This window comes from Lontra canadensis, unplaced genomic scaffold, assembly GCF_010015895.1.
Source record: "Lontra canadensis isolate GAN:19392208 unplaced genomic scaffold, GSC_riverotter_1.0 scaffold72, whole genome shotgun sequence".
Lineage (NCBI taxonomy): Eukaryota > Metazoa > Chordata > Mammalia > Carnivora > Mustelidae > Lontra > Lontra canadensis.
In genome coordinates this window covers 9484891-9500523 of record NW_022631066.1, presented here as the reverse complement: position 1 = coordinate 9500523, position 15633 = coordinate 9484891, and the positions used below count along the sequence as shown (strand labels likewise).

General features: G+C 44.8%; 1 protein-coding gene across 4 annotated transcripts in view; it reads right to left on the bottom strand.

The window, feature by feature from the left end:
- Positions 1–5113, bottom strand: part of NMT2 (N-myristoyltransferase 2) — a 64700-nt gene extending 59587 nt beyond the window's left edge. Inside the window, exon 1 of one of the 4 annotated variants that reach the window (XM_032880921.1) lies at positions 4923–5113. In XM_032880921.1, coding sequence (XP_032736812.1) covers positions 4923–5032 — 110 coding nt within the window. In that variant the 5' untranslated portion in view covers positions 5033–5113. The remainder of the gene's footprint in view (positions 1–4922) is intronic. The other 3 variants (XM_032880923.1, XM_032880919.1, XM_032880920.1) reach the window with 3 other exon arrangements.
- Positions 5114–15633: the final 10520 nt, after the last annotated feature.

The window sequence follows — 15633 nt, the reverse complement described above, 5'->3', positions numbered from 1 at the left end:
GGAGGGGGAGGGTGTAAAACTTCTAAACCGCTAGAGGGAAGAAATGAAAAATATTCCGCAATAAAGAAGCATTTTGAGAACCACAAAAGCTTCTAAAAGTCAAAAGCAGGATATGATCTGAGCTGTCCAATCTGATACACACTAACCAGAAAGCACTGGTTACATTTAAATTATAATTAAATAAAATTTAAAATTCAGTTCCTTAGTGACCCTAACCACCTTTCATGTAACTAGTGACCTCCGTCTACTGCAGAAAGTTCTAGCACAACACTAATAGTGAAAAAATACAGGATAACAAATGAGTCCATGTGAAGTTTGATCTTATTAACGCTAAATATGCACTTTTTTATATATATTAAAATGTTAGTTGATTAAACTGTCAGTAGTGATTTCTCTAGCAAATAACATGACCAAGGGCCTTCCGCTGCTTACACACTTTATTGTCTGAATTTTTAATAAATTATATTTTACTCTTAAAATGAGTAAAAGTCAGAAATAGATCTTCAAATATGGTAACAAAAAAACTAATCAGCTAACCTTTTTCTTGAACTTGGTACAGAATTTGGTTCCAATCCCTGAGTTAACTGAGCAACTGACTCTGACTCATACATATTTATTGTGGACACTTGTGTTAATAAACAATTTCAACACAACAAAGAGTGTGTCCTATACCTAGAAATTTTCTAGAGTTTAGCTATGTATCTGGAAAAAAGTCTGTCTGGGGCCCAAGGGTAGTATCACATTTCATATGCAAGTCTGAGCAGACATTTGATGATTTCAAACTGTATTTCTTGAACTGAGGGGGTTCCTTGGCCATAAGCTGTTAACATACCTTTCCATTTTGATTTACAGAGTTGATAACAGATCAAATTTCAGAAAGTACAGCTCTGAATAATCCTCGGGAAAAATTCCCACCACCAGTCTCAACGATACATAGAAAAAGTCAGAAAGAACAATACACTACATGGAGAATAACTTCAATTTTCCCCCCGTACTGGGTGCGGGAGAAGAGAGATGTTCTTTGTTGTAGGAATTCCAAAATTTTAATCCTTACCAAATACCAGATCTTTAATTTTTCTAAGGAAAGAAATGCTTAAAAATGTCTCAGAATAACCCTCAAATACTAAAACTATTTCATATCTACCCCAGGGAATAATTTGGTCATTTATCTGCCAACAACAGCATATTCATATATGCTTATTTTACTCCCTAAGTAAATATTCTTGGTAGCTGCCTCCTATTCCATCACAGTGAATATTGAGGAAAAAGCTCTTAGTGGGAAGGAGATGAAAAACATCAATCTGTCTAGGAATTTTTTTTTTTTTTTTTTTTTTTTGGTAAAGCCAGAAAAGAAATGATTTGGTTTTGTGCCAACCTGAACACTAATTTTATTTGGAGCCAATCGTGTGACCCTGCTTCTAACACTGGACAGTAAGTATGCTCCATGTGGAGTGGTCGGCTGAATTCGAGGTAATTACCACTACCCACTGTTATTTTACAAACGAAGAAATGAGTTATAAAACAGAGGCTAGAATGAGAAGATAGTGAGCTGCGAAGATCCTTCAACAATATGCCCCATTCTCAATGGTTACCCAAATCCCTTCCTAAGAAAGAAACAGAAGCCACCCATGTATCAAACTGAGATAAGTATTAAAGATCCTTGAGTATTTATCTAACCTTGAACCCACCTGGGAAAGCTCCAGGGGAAGACACCCTATAGGTAACCACAGCCATCCCCACCAGAACAGAAATCTTCAGCAATCTGGACTATTTCAAATAATTCACACGGAAAGCTGGATTGAAGTTCATTTTTATCCATGTAGAAAGTCTTGCTAAAAATAATAGTTGAAAAGTGATTACCTTAGAACTCTGAATTTGCTTAAAAGTTTTCAAGTTCCCTCTAAGCCCTCTACAAGGACCTGGTTACTTCCTCTAATTGTAAGTCACGCGTTAAAGGGAGTTATTTAAACAATCCTTCTAGGTAATGGTCTATTACTCTTCTCATTAAGCATAAAACATATGTCATTCACGGACTTGAAGCATTATCCACAAAAATGAATTAGTCCATAAGAAAAATTCTACGAAAATGAAAAAAAAAGCATATTATGTAATAATGTTTACATTTTGGTGCAAAATAATCTAATTTGGTATCTTCCTTTTATCTGAGGTTTTAGTTGCAACTTAGTACGTCTAAAATGAGTAAATACATGACAGTTGACCCTTGAACAGGTGTTAGGGATTCTGACACAAGGGAATCTGAAATCTTTGTGTAACTTTTGACTTCCCCAAAGCTTAACTACTAACAGCATAGTGTTGACCAGAAGCCTTACCAATAACATAAACAGTTGATTAACACATACTGTGTATGTTACACATATTATATACTGTATTCTTACAATAAAGTAAGCCAGAGAAAGGAAAATGTTATTAAGAAAATCATAAGGAAAACACATTTATAGAACTGTGCTGCATTATCTGTGGAGAAAATAATCGCATATAATTGGACCCATGCAGTTCAAGCCAGTGTTGTTCAAGGGTCATCTGCATACTCAGTTGTGGGGGTAAATTAATTGCTTCAGGCCACAAGGGTACTATTTGGTAAATTACTGCTTTGTGCCCTTACCTACACCAAGTGGCCTCAAAGCAGTAATTCATCATTAAAAGGTAAAGTGTTTACCTATGCATTCCTCCAAAGGTTCTTTATTCATCACTTAATTTAAACCAGTTAGAGAATGAAAAGGCCGAGGTCAGAAAAGAGGAGACTTTCAAATTTTAACATCTACAAACTGGAGACACGTGAGAAAAAAATCCGGGTTTCTACTGAGCCACATCATCATCAGTACAGAAGCCAAAATAGAACACAATTATCCACAAACTTGGCACATACCATGTAAATTCAAATCCAAAAAAGCAGTCCAACAAGTGCAACAACTCGAATTTTTACTGATCTCCTCCTATCTAACACACTACAAAGAAATCCATTCTAGTACTCTCTCCCCACTAGAAGTTTTTATATTATTTGCTCTTGGTTAAAACCCTCGGTTTAACGGTCATCTCTAAATGGTGAGTAACCATGCTAACATACAATATGTGAATGTGTAACACTGAAAATCTCTGTGGAGGACAAGAGATGCCTCTCGGTCTTCTGGAACTTCAAGCAGCCTATGCATGCCAAGGCTTCCTGGGCCAGGGCCCAGATCAATGGAAACACGGGTAAGTATTTCTCTGTAACATGAATATTCTGGATTGTGTAAGCAAGGAGGTACAAACCCAGCCTACAAAAGAATGAATAATAAACATAAATTACAGTGGACAAGACAGAAGTCCAGAGTCTCGCCAGAAAGATAATGGGCAGTTATTTGGAAAGTTATTTGAGTTATCCATCACATTTCACCTGGGCCCATTCTAGCACTAATGCGACTGTGTTGAAAGCATATTTATATGTAGCTAGCTATCGCGGCAAATTTCTATCCCTGCATACACAGAATTCAGGCTTAGATTTCTGTCGAATTTCGTTTCCTCTTAAAAAAAATATCTAGACTTGAATTGTAACATTCGGTACTTGCAGCTGCCACCGAAGTATTATTCACTGCAAAAATATAAAAAGCAACTTGCCAATGGGAGAAACATTTAGTCAGCTTTTCCTTTTCTTGATCTCTTTTAATATTTTATAACACATGAAAGCTCAGTAAAAGTTCCTTTCTTAAACAAATCTTCAAGCAGACGTTAAATAGAATGCAAATGCTTTACACTTTAAATCATCAATCATTTAAAGAATCCTCTCCATGAACTGAATAAATAAGCCATCTGTGACTAAGGGCTCCCTATCATGTTTTCAAGCTGACCCACTTCTTCACCAGTCACCATGGTTTGCAAAAATCTCACATCTAAGGGGCAGCAATAAGTGCTCCGTGCCAGCGCATAGTTTGAATCCAACCGGGTAAAAGGGTAAGGCAAACACCACCTTTAAGGACACCAGTCTTATTTAAAATGACCACCCCACCCCACCCCACTCTAAAAACAGAACTTCAATACCCTTAACCGGAAGCAATCTTTTCTCCAAAGGGAAAGCAAATCAAGTCTGCCCGGGGAGAAAAGGGAGCCAGTGAAAAGGGGTAAGAAGAAACCTGATCAGGTGCTAAAACGCTTGGTGCATCTGGCTTTGGAGATCAAACACCCGCTTTGCAAGCAAGATCTGTTCAGATCCCCTAAGCCTGGGCCCAAATCAGCGGACCCGTCCTGCTTCAGAGACCTCTGCAGGCACGCGGGGCAGTGACAAATCTGCGCGTCCCCAGGAGCGGCGGGCCCCGGGACCCCCGGCGACCCCAGCCCCGCTCCGCGCGGGGCGGGCCGGGGGCCGCGGCGGGCAAGCACAACTTTCCGCAGTTCCCCGCCAACAGCGCGCAAAAGACCCCGCGCCAATCTAAAACCACTCCTCCCATCAGCTCCTCTTTTTTCTGGAGGTGGTGGCGGCTGGGGGAGGGGTGGGAGGGTCTGGAAGGACTTAAGGAGAGGATGACAAGGAGCGGAGGAGGACGACTTCCCATAAACGGGGCCGCCACAAAGGGACAGGGACCGCGCCTCCCCATCGGTCCCTCCGAGTCGCAAGCCGGCCAGGACGGCGCGTCGCACCCGCGGGCCGAGGCGGAGGCGGGGACGAGCAGGGGCCGGCCGGCTGCGCGGCAGGTGACATCGGCGTCACCGGTCCCCCCACCGGGGCCCCGCGCCCCACCGCCCACCCGGGGCCTCGCCTCCGCCGCGCCGCGCGGGAGCCGCGGGAGCCAGACATCAGCAGATCTGGGGGCCGCCCGCCCCTTCAGAGCTGCCCCGGCCCCGCCCGCGCCCCCGGACCCGGCGTCCGAGCGCAACCCGAGCGGCGCGCTGTCCCCGCGCCCCGAGCCTCCCGCGCCCCGCGCGCCTACCCTTTGGCGTGCTCCGTCTCCTCCTCATTGTCCCCGTCTATCCCGCACGTGTCCTGGTCGTCCAGCTCCAGGCTCTGCTGGCTGGCCGCAGACTCGCTGTCCTCCGCCATCGCGGCGGCGCGGGCTGGGGAGGCGGCGCTCGGGACCGCGGGCGTGGGGGACCCGCGCGGCAGCGGCGCGAGCAGCTCCCCCTAGTGCCGCCCGCCGTCTCCTCGGAGCCAGCAGCCCGGGCGCCTCGCCCGCCCGCCCCGCCCGGCCTGGGCCCGCCCACCGCGGCTGGGGCGGGGGCGGGGAGGGGTGGGCGCGACTCGCGGCGCCTGAGGGTGGGGGGAAGGGAAGGGAGGGCGAGGGGCGGTGCCGGGTGGTCGCGAGCCGGGGGGCGGGCGCTGGCACGGGCGCGGGCGCGAGCGCGGGCGCTGGCGCCGAGCCCTGCCACCGGAGCCTGCACCGCTTGTCGGCCCCGTGTTGGTCTCTGAATGAGGCCACAGACAATCTCCAAACCTTGGAGTCTTCATTTTGAAACACAGGGCCGGCGATTTTTACACCTCTACAGGTTAGGAAGCACTTTTAACCATTGCAGGGATCTTTTACTCGAGTAGGCGTGCCAAGGCCCATGATTTCTTAGAAGCCTCCCACACATACACATACTCTCTAAAAATTACGTTGCTTGTGTTTATCTTTCCAACGCACTGTAAAACCAAAGTCAAAGTCAAAACAGAGTGCTTCCCACCTCCCCACCTCCCCATTCCAACCAGACTGGCACCCCGAAAACTCTTAGAGAAAAAATCTGAGCTGTCCTGTTTCCTGTGGACACAACAGATAGCCAGCTCCGAGCAAAACAATCATCTTAGGTGAATTGGGGTAATGTCCATGACGCTGGGGGATCGGACAGTGTCAGGTAGGACACTTTGGCTTCGCTCCGTGAAAGTCATAACCTACACCTTCAAGCCAAAGTAGATGGTCTTCTGGCTGAAACCCTCTGTGTCGACCCGTGAATGCAGGAGGGACAGGTCTCGCTGCTACACGGATTGCCAGATAAAAAGGCCGGTCAAGTTCAGCCTCTTCTTTGCTGTTGCGTTCTGTACACAGCAGACCCCTTCCGTTGCTTTCCTGTAACGGTTGGTGTTCAAAAGTCCTGCTGGACCACGGGAAGGTTTACAAAGTCAGCGGAAAGATAGTTACCAGAAACTGCTTAAGGAGCAAAATTGGATTTTAAAAAGCCACCTGAAATTTTTGGTGTGGGTTCGTTTTCTGCAGAAAGTATTAGGAGCATTTTGTGCCTCCCCTCCGCCCCCACCCCAACACCAAGGGGAGATTATGCCCTTAAAATGCAATGAGGTGGAGTATATAAAGACAAAAATTGCAAAGCTATTTCAAAGCCCATCAGCCTTTTATGGCTGACGGTGTCGAGCCTGCTAAGGTTCAGTAAGAAGTGCAAAATGGGGCCAAAACATGAAGGAAATACAACACTATCTTTCACAAATGCAACTATTTCGGAGGCAGAAAGTCCCTTGTGGCCTCTGGCTTCAAACTTTAGAATAAAGGCAAATATAGATCAGAGAGTTTCCTGCAGCTCTTGTCTATGAACATGAATAGTCAGATAACTGTAACCTAGTTGGGTAACCAGCAGGATCATGGCCGGGAGCAAGTCTATCTTCTCAGTCACTCACCGATCAGAAGGGTTCTTGAAAAGATTTTAAAAATACAAAGCAAAGGAAACGTATTTGTTTGAATTTGCAAGGAGCTTTGACTAAAAACCCCGCAAAAAAAGAAAAAAAGAAAAAGAAAAGACAAATAATCCTGGAGAAATAAAATGAGGGCATCAAAAATCAGTTAACGCTGGAAAACAATGACAAACAGGGAACATCTGTTCCCCAGAATGGAAAGAAGTTGGCGCAGACGTCTGTTCAGTACAAGATTGAGGTTTTATATAATACAGTGTTTGTCATTTTAATCAGTTGAAGGAGGGCAAGGTTTGCAGATGACCCTGGAGATACCCAAATCCTATTGTCATGTACAGAAATTGACTATTTCTAAAAATGTTTGCTTCTTTCCCTGATCTAATCCCAGAGTTCGGGGAATTGGAACCAAGTAGCATCTTCTAGAATCTCAGATCCAAGATTGATGTGGGGAAAGAGAGTACTGTCGAGTAGCCCCTACTGTGTTAAAGAGGCCCTGGAAAATTTTCTATCCTGCTAACTCATCTCCTATTATAGGTGTAAGACCATAATCGTATAATTGGTCTTATTTTATTTAAACTATTATAACTTTTTGGTTTTTAAAAATTGTGGTAAAATACACATAATAATAAATAGATCATCTTAGCCATGTCTAAGTGTATAGTTCCATCGTGTTAAGTAAAATCATATCATTGTGCAACCAATCTCCAGAGCTCTTTCAACCTGCAAAACTGAAATGATATGCATTAAACAACTCCCCATTTCTGGGGCTCCAGAATGGCTCGGTGGGTAAAGCGTCCAACTCTTGATTTCAGGTCAAGTCATGCTCTCAGGGTCCTGAGATGGAACCTGGGAATCAGGCTCTGCGCTCAGTGGGGAGTCTGCTTGAGATTCTCTCCCTCTCTCTCTGTTCCTCTCCTTCTGTTCACGCAAGTGCCTGGGCGCTTATGCACGTAACCTCTCTCTGTCTCAGATGAATAAATCTTAAAAAAAGGAAAACAGAAAACTCCCCCACTACCCCCTCAGACAGCTAGTATTCTGCTTTCTGTCCCTATGAATTTGGCTACTCCAGATACCTCATACAAGTGGAATCATGCACTATTTGTCTTTTGGGGCATGGCTTCACTTAGCATAATGTCTTCAGGGTTCATCTGTGTTGTAGCATGGGTCAGAATTTCCTTTTTAAGGCCGAATAATATCCCGTTATACGGATATAAACATTTTGTTTATCCATTTATCCTTCTATAGACACTTGGGTGGGTTCCACTTCTTCCTGTTGTGAATAATGCTGCTATGAATGTGGATGAAAAATATCATTTTGAACCCATGCTTTCAGTTCTTTTGGATGTATACCCAAATGTAGAATTACTGAGTCATATGGTAATTCCATTTTTAATTTTTTTTTTTAGGAACTGTCATAGTGTAATCCATTGCAACTGTGCCATTTTACATTCCTACCAACAGTGCACAAGGTTGGGATTTCTCTTCATCCTCACCAACACTTGCTATTTTCTGGGTTTTGATGCAAGCCATCTGATGGGTGTGAGGTGCTGTAACTTGATATAGCTAGAGTTTTATATATAATCCTTGTTTCTGCCTATAAAGTACATTTTTAAAGACCAAAACAATAATAAAAAATTTTAAAGTCACATCTAATACAAGGAAGGATAGACCACATGTAGCAATTGTTGTCCATTAGGTAACATGAGGTGATAACCATAGACGGTCCTTAAATACAGTGAAAAAATTCTTACATAAGTCAATTGTTGGAAGAATATTACACATAAGCTGTAAAGTAATACTACGTAGTACTTAACCTCAAGATCAATTTGAATATTGTCTCTTATTTTCATCTCTAAATACTATAATATGAAGAAAACGTGGGGAGGGGGGTGGAAGATTATAGAAAGAGGTAATTAAGAGAATTTGACAATAGGATTCTAAAGGAAAAGTCCAAGAAGATCACGTTATTTATAGTCAAAATCTAGGGGCAACTGGGTGGTTCAGTTGGTTAAGGATCCAACTCTTGATTTCAGCTCAGGTCATGGTCTCAGGGTTGGGCAATCAAGCTCTGATTTGGGCTCTGTACTTAGTATGGAGTCTGCTTAAGATTCTCTCTCTCTCTCTGTCACTTTGCCTCCCCCCCCACTCTCTTTCTTTCTCTAAAATAAAAAAGATTAATTTTTATACTCAAAATCTAAAGGTTCATTTTGGAAGGGTAATACATGGAGGACCCAACCTACAGTTTTCCATTTCTTCAGAGGATAGTAAATTATTGATACAGCTGAAAAGAGATTTAATGAATGGGAAGATAGACCTGAGGAATAATCCAGAAAGCAGTTCAGAGAAATAAAAAGATGAAAAATTTAAAGACGTTAAGAAACGTAAGTGATAGAATGAAAAGGTTTAGGGTTCATCTGACAAAAGTTCCAGAAGGAAAGAATGAGTGTCAGAGGGAGAAAATGGGGAACACTATATTTGAGAAGGTAATGTAAGTATACTTTCCATGATTAAAGAAAAACATGAACCATTGGATTTATGTATACCCAGTTACTGGCAAGATTTTTTTTTTTTTTTAATGTAGGCACATTGTGTTAGATTGGTTAAGAAAATGGACCCAAGAGGCGCCTGGGTGGCACAGCTGGTTAAGTGTCTGACTCTTGGTTTGGGATCAGGCCATGATCTCAGGGTCATGGAATTGAGCCCTGCCTTGGATTCCGTGCTTGGCAGGGAGGCTGCTTGGGTTTCTCTATCCCTCTCCCTCTCCCCTGCCCCTCCCCCCTGTGCATGCCCTCTCTCTCAAATAAATAAATAAATCTTCAAAAAAAAAAAAAAAGAAAAGAAAAAAGAAACTGGACCCAATTCTTAAACTCTCCCTGTATCCATATTATTTATAATCTGACTTTGCATCTCTTTCCCCAAAAGTGCTTGAATTTAGGTTGGCTTTTTAACCTGTTTTGGCCATTCGAATGTGTTAAAAGTGATAGTGTTTCAGATCCAAGACCAGCCTCAAAAGGCTTTGTGTGATTCCTCTCTCTCTCTCAATCTTTCCCCTAGAATCCTGCCTCTGCAACAAAGATGAGCCTAGATGGCCTCCTAGAAGGATAAAAGACTCTACCATTTAGGGTTCTTCCAGACAAGGCCATCCTAGGACCAGCTAACCTCCAGCTCACCCGCCCTCTGACTGGAGATACATTGATGATCACAGCAAAAATCAGCAGAGCTCAGCCTAGACGAGCAGAGTCACCCAGCAGACCTGTAGATTTGTGAGAAATAATAAGTGAGATTGTCTCCAGATGCTAAATTTTATGTGTTTTGTTATGGAACAATTGGTAACTGATACAGAAATTGGAATGTAAACACGGGATGTTGCCATGCAAAATGTATGCTATTGGCTTTACAATCAGGCAGCAGGCAGAGATTGGAAAAGTGGTAAAGAAACCATAAAAGGCTAAAAAATATGGTGTCCCATGTTATGTAGCATCCAAACATTTGGGTAAAATTCTTGTCCTTAGCAACTTACAAGATAGAAAATATATCTAATATACCTTAGACTCAAGAAAGATCATTTCAGGGCCCCTGGGTGGCTCAGTGGGTTAAAGCCTCTGCCTTCGGCTCAGGTCATGATCTCAGCGTCCTGGGATCGAGCCCTGCATGGGACTCTCTGCTCAGCAGGGAACCTGCTTCCTCCTCCTTCTCTGCCTGCCTCTCTGCCTACCTGTGATCTCTGTCTGTCAAATAAATAAATAAAATCTTTAAAAAAAAAAGATCATTTCAAGGCAGAATATTCAAACTGTCAGTTGGTTACTCCTAACTGCATATGATGGGGCTCAGCAAGAAAGCGATGAGCCAAGGAAAGAAGCGGAGCATTTGCAAGCAGAATTGGAAAGAACATATATGGACAGGCACTTGCAATCTTTTTTTTAAAAAAGATTTTATTTGAGAGAGAGAGAGCACGTAAGTAGAGGGGAAGGGCAGTGAGAGAGGGAGAAGCAGACACCCGCTGAGCAGGGATCCCAAATGTGGGACTCGATCCCAGGACCCTGGGATCACGACCTGAGTGGAAGGTAGATGCTTAACCGACTGAGCCACCCAGAAGCCCCCAGGACTTGAAATCTTAAGGACTGACTCATTCCTTCTAATCAGTTGTGGTTACTATGTATATATCCAGTTATATTTGAAAAAGACTCTTGCCAGTTCAGCAGTTTATACTTTCCACTCTACATGCCCCAAGCCCTGCCCATCACGCCTGCATTGTACTGTCTGTTCCCAATAGCTGGTCCGCTTCAGACTCCTGTTTGACTTCATCTTTTTTTTTTTTTAAGTGACTCCATTACTAATTGTGTAGGAACCTATGAATGTGCTGTACCTTTGGAAACTGCATTTGAAAAGCACTTCTGATGGGCAACTCTGAGTGTGGACATTGCACACTCCAGCAGCTTAGTGTTCTGCTGGGGAGTTTTCATACTTGCTCAAGCCAGTAGCGTGGGACTACCGAGAATCCTGCATATGGGCTGCGTTATGGAACTTCACAGCTGGTGAGTGTGTCTTGCCCCTGGAGGACAAGGTGGGACCTGAGGGCAGTGAGAGTCCCAGAGGATGTGAGATGGGGCCATAGCCCAAGTTGCAAGGTGCCCAAACTCTCGAAACCACGTTGCTTGCCAAATTCCTTGAACATACCCAAGCTTTTTTCCACCAGCACATCACTGGATTGTGCATGGCCAAAGTTCATTTTTCTTTTATTAATAAAGATGATACATTTTTGTGCTCATATTTTAGAAATCATATGTCAAAACAGACAATGCCTTTCTCAGGAAATGTATATGAGGTGACAACTGAGAGCACGAGTTGACGGTTGATTCTGGCCCAGAGCTGTCACTCTCTACCATGCTGCCTCTGGACTTGATATATATCGTGATAATCACACTTTATTATTGTCCCACGTCTGCATCTCCCCTGGACAATGGGCTTCTTGAGAATGAGCTTCATTGTCAGCGTCTTATAGGGGGCCCGGCAGATAGCAGGCACATAATGAAATTTTGCTGAATTGAATTTAGCTTTAGCTTCCTTCCACCACTGTGGTCTTCCCCAGGAATCATGGGCACAATTTTCTGAGAGCTGTGTGCAAGGACTAGGGAGCAGAATATTCCAAAGCTGGAGCATGGGCTTTGAGGCTCAGCACACTTGGTTTTATGTCCACTCGATAACAGTGACGGAAATGCAACAGTGTCCAGTGCTATGTGCCGTCTGTGATATTCCCAGGCTTGCAAGCTAACAAGTGTGCTTGTTAGTGTTTTATTGCTACTGGAAGACACGAGCTTCCTAGTTCAGAGACAAAGGATTTTGTCTCAAGGCATGGTAAGAAGCAGGAGAGGAGTATATCTGTGTCAGTCCCCCTTGACCCTGAGTCCCACAGGGGCAATGCAAGCAAATGGCTACATTCTCAGGAGTAGACAGACTTCTCAGGTGACGAAGCTCGACCTTAGGGAACTGGTTGTCTTTCTATCTTTTTTTTTTTTTTATTAAAAAATTGTTAACTGTGGTAAAAATGTACATAACATAAAATTTGCCCCCAAACCTGTGACTGTACTCTTATTTGGAAAATGGGTCTTTGCAGATGAAATTAATTTATGGATCTCAAGATGAGATCACCCCAGATTACCCAGGTGGGCTCTAAGTCTGGTGACAGATCCTTCTGAGGGTGAAGCAGAGGGAGATTCGACAGAAGAAAGAGGACATGGGCGTACAGGAGGGAAGACGGGGGCAGAGACTGGGATCATACCGTCCCACGCCAATGAACACCACAGCGCACCGGAAGCTGGAAGAGGCTGGGAAGGATTCTCCCCTAGAGTCTTCAGGAGTGTGGCTCCGACTGACGCACTGTGAGAGAATAAACTTGTCCTGTTCTAAGCCACCGAAGTAAGTTTGTAGGCAATTGTTATGGCATCTCTAAGAAACAAATATGACATCACACTTAGCAGGTACGAGTTTCCCGGAGGAGAAGGGCTTTGGGGTGATTTTGGCTGGGGGGGGGGTGCGACAGAGAGAGAAAGAGAGAGAGAGAGAGAGAGAGGAAGCAGAGTCCCCACTGAGTGTGGACTCCAAGGCGCAGCTCGGTCTCACCCCCATGAAACCATGACCTGAGCCAAAATCAAGAGTTGGACACTTAACCGACTGTGCCACCCAGGCACCCCGAGATGAATTTTGAATAAAAGGAAGGATGCTTGAATCTTGGGTAGACAGCAGGAGCCTCTGATGACATGTTGAAAGGGAAAGAAGGAAACCACATGCCTTTTGCATAATTGGCAGGGAAAGGATCTGGGAAGTGATATAATTAGGATAATTTGATAAAGAGTCTTGAAATCAAATGTGAATAAATTGAATCTGCCGCAGAGGCATCCCCCGATTATGTTGTCAAAGATACAGGTGGGAGAAATGGCTTTAACCACGGTGTCGTAAACCTCTTGGAAGGAGCAGCATCTGGAGGTAAACAGCTGGTTACTCTGACTTATTTCAGATGAGAAGCAACCCCAGTGTGTCCTAGAGATTCTATAGCACACAGAAAAAAACCCATACTAAACATACACAAAATTTCAAACCACCACCAACAAAAATCCCCCAACACCTCAGCCACGAGCCAATTGTGAGAAGGAATGGAAGTTTATTCAGAGGTTCAGTACCCAAGGCAGAGGAACAATGGATAATCAGATGATCTAGGGGGAAATGTATTAGATGCTTAAATGCAGTTCCTGAGCTTTCTGGTAAATCCAAGGAGGCACAATTGCACTTTAAATTAATTCCTAGCATGCCCGCCTTTGCATTTTTTGATGTTTACTTTTACTTTGCGAGTCAAATTGATTTTCTTTTTTAAAACAACAAATAGCCAACAAAATTCAAGAGGATAATCTTCCAGGTTAGCGGTGCTGTATCTGGTTAATGAGTATTTCCGGAATATTTCTGCTGTCGGTGACAGGGAAGGCGAAGCCAATGGGGATTTGCTGCATGCCAGGGATAGAAGCAGCGCCTCTCTTACATGTGACAGTGATGGGAATTATTTCCCATTAATCTCTACAACAGCTTCGTGCTGTGGATATTATTCTCGTTTCCCATTTAGGAATCCGAGCCTCAAAGAGGTTATGTAACTTATCCAAAATAGTGTCTTAGCAAATTCTCCTCGCACTTACAGCCCTGTCGCAGTTGCCTGTTTCCTTGTGAGAGCAGACACTTGCCTACGCAATGTGCCACCCTCTACGTGTCATTGGCATCCACCAGCCCCTGTCGACAACGCGGTAAATGACAGACGCTCTGCTTGCTCCCTCTCTGGACGCCAGAGGTGGCGCTATGACCCCCTTTGTCAGGGAGACGTAAAGATGCCCCATGGGCGCCCCTGGGGGATCTTAACGTGCCTGTATTCATTGACTGATTAGACTGTTGGCCAGACACCTGGCCGAGGGGAAAGATGTGAAGAACCTGGTCCTCCGTGGGGTCAGCGAGCCTCTGAGATCTAGGACCACCAGCCGAAGGCTTCTTGTAAGGGGAGAAAAATAATCTCTTAGTGTTCAGGCTCCTCGTATTTGGACATTCTGTGACTCGCAGCTGAGAGCATCCCAACCCATATAGGCAGGGCAGGCTCGCTCCCACACGCTGGGAGGCTCACCACCTGTTTTGTGGGAGAGGGCCCCGCCCACCGGTCACGGCCAAGGAGACGACAGCTGCCTGCCTGCAGTAGGCAGGACCATCAAGGCACCTTCTATTAGAGCATCCTTCAAAAGGGGGTTTGAAAATCAAATTAAATTCTCTCTTTTGGGAATTTGAACTGGAGATTTAGGAAGATGGTTTTTCATTTAGCAGAGGGTGGAGAATTAAAAGAAAAAAAAAAGAAAAAGAAAGAAAAGAAGGAAAAAAAACCCTGGAGGCTAAGAGCAATGCTGAGTCACATCAAGGTGGGGCAGTACAGTCCCGTGAATACCCATCCATAAATTCCTGGTGCCTCACAGTGGGTAGGGTAGCCAGAGGGGAGAGGCATGGCGGGCCAGTTGTCCTTGCTGACTCCATGTTCTAGAGAATGAGCTTGAGGCCTCAGGCTGGCCTCAGCTAATGCTACTGCTTCATCATCCATTGTCCTCCATTTCATTTCTAGTTTCTGGGGAGAAACTAAAAATGGTGGGGGGGAGGCTAGGAGGGCTTATGCTGAGAGTACTGTTTACGTAGGTTAGCTCTGCTGTTCACTCCCTAAGCAATGACGAGTTTAGGAAAGCAGACCTTGGATTCTAGGAAAACCCCTGCGATCCACTTGGTGCTGAGGTCGTCGCCACCCCTAGTCAGGGACTCAGGGAACTCAGAGCAGCCTCGACCTTCCCCTCCAGCAACAGGACCACGCGCTTTCCTCGCCACACCCTTAAGACTTCCTTTAACCTTGATTACTTCTGTAGAGCCCCCACCTCCAAATATAGCTGTATGGGACATTAAGGCTTCGGTATATGAATTTGGCGGTGGTGGGGGTGGGGGAGGACACACCTCAGTCCTGAGGGCTTGGAAAGTGGTAGCCATGCCCCATGCAGCTTTCCATTGCCCAGCAGAACACAGTGCTGACAAAGCACAGGGTCAGGAATTGCTAGTTCAGGGGAGTCATGAATGAGATGACAGGACTAGGATTTCAACTCAGGCCTTCTCTCTCAGGACCAGATCAAATTCCGGGCTTCATACCTGGACATCCATGGGACATTAAAGGAAAAATAAGACTTGGCTGGCCCTCTAAGAGCTTAATCTTGTCCTGGTGGCAAGCCATACAACTGAAATAAATGATAGGGTGGGGCACCATGTCACGGTGGGTGGGCTGGTTGGGAGGTACGGAAGGGCTCCAAAAGGGAAAGAACACGAGTTGTCCTAAGAGGCTGGTCTGCTTGGGGACTTTGGGGAGTAGAAGGCAGGCAAAGAAAGGGTTCTCCAGCCAGAAAATTTTGGCCTCTGAGACCCGAGATGGAGGTCCGAGAGTCAGCAGGATGGTCCAGGATGTAGTGAGTGAGGAGACC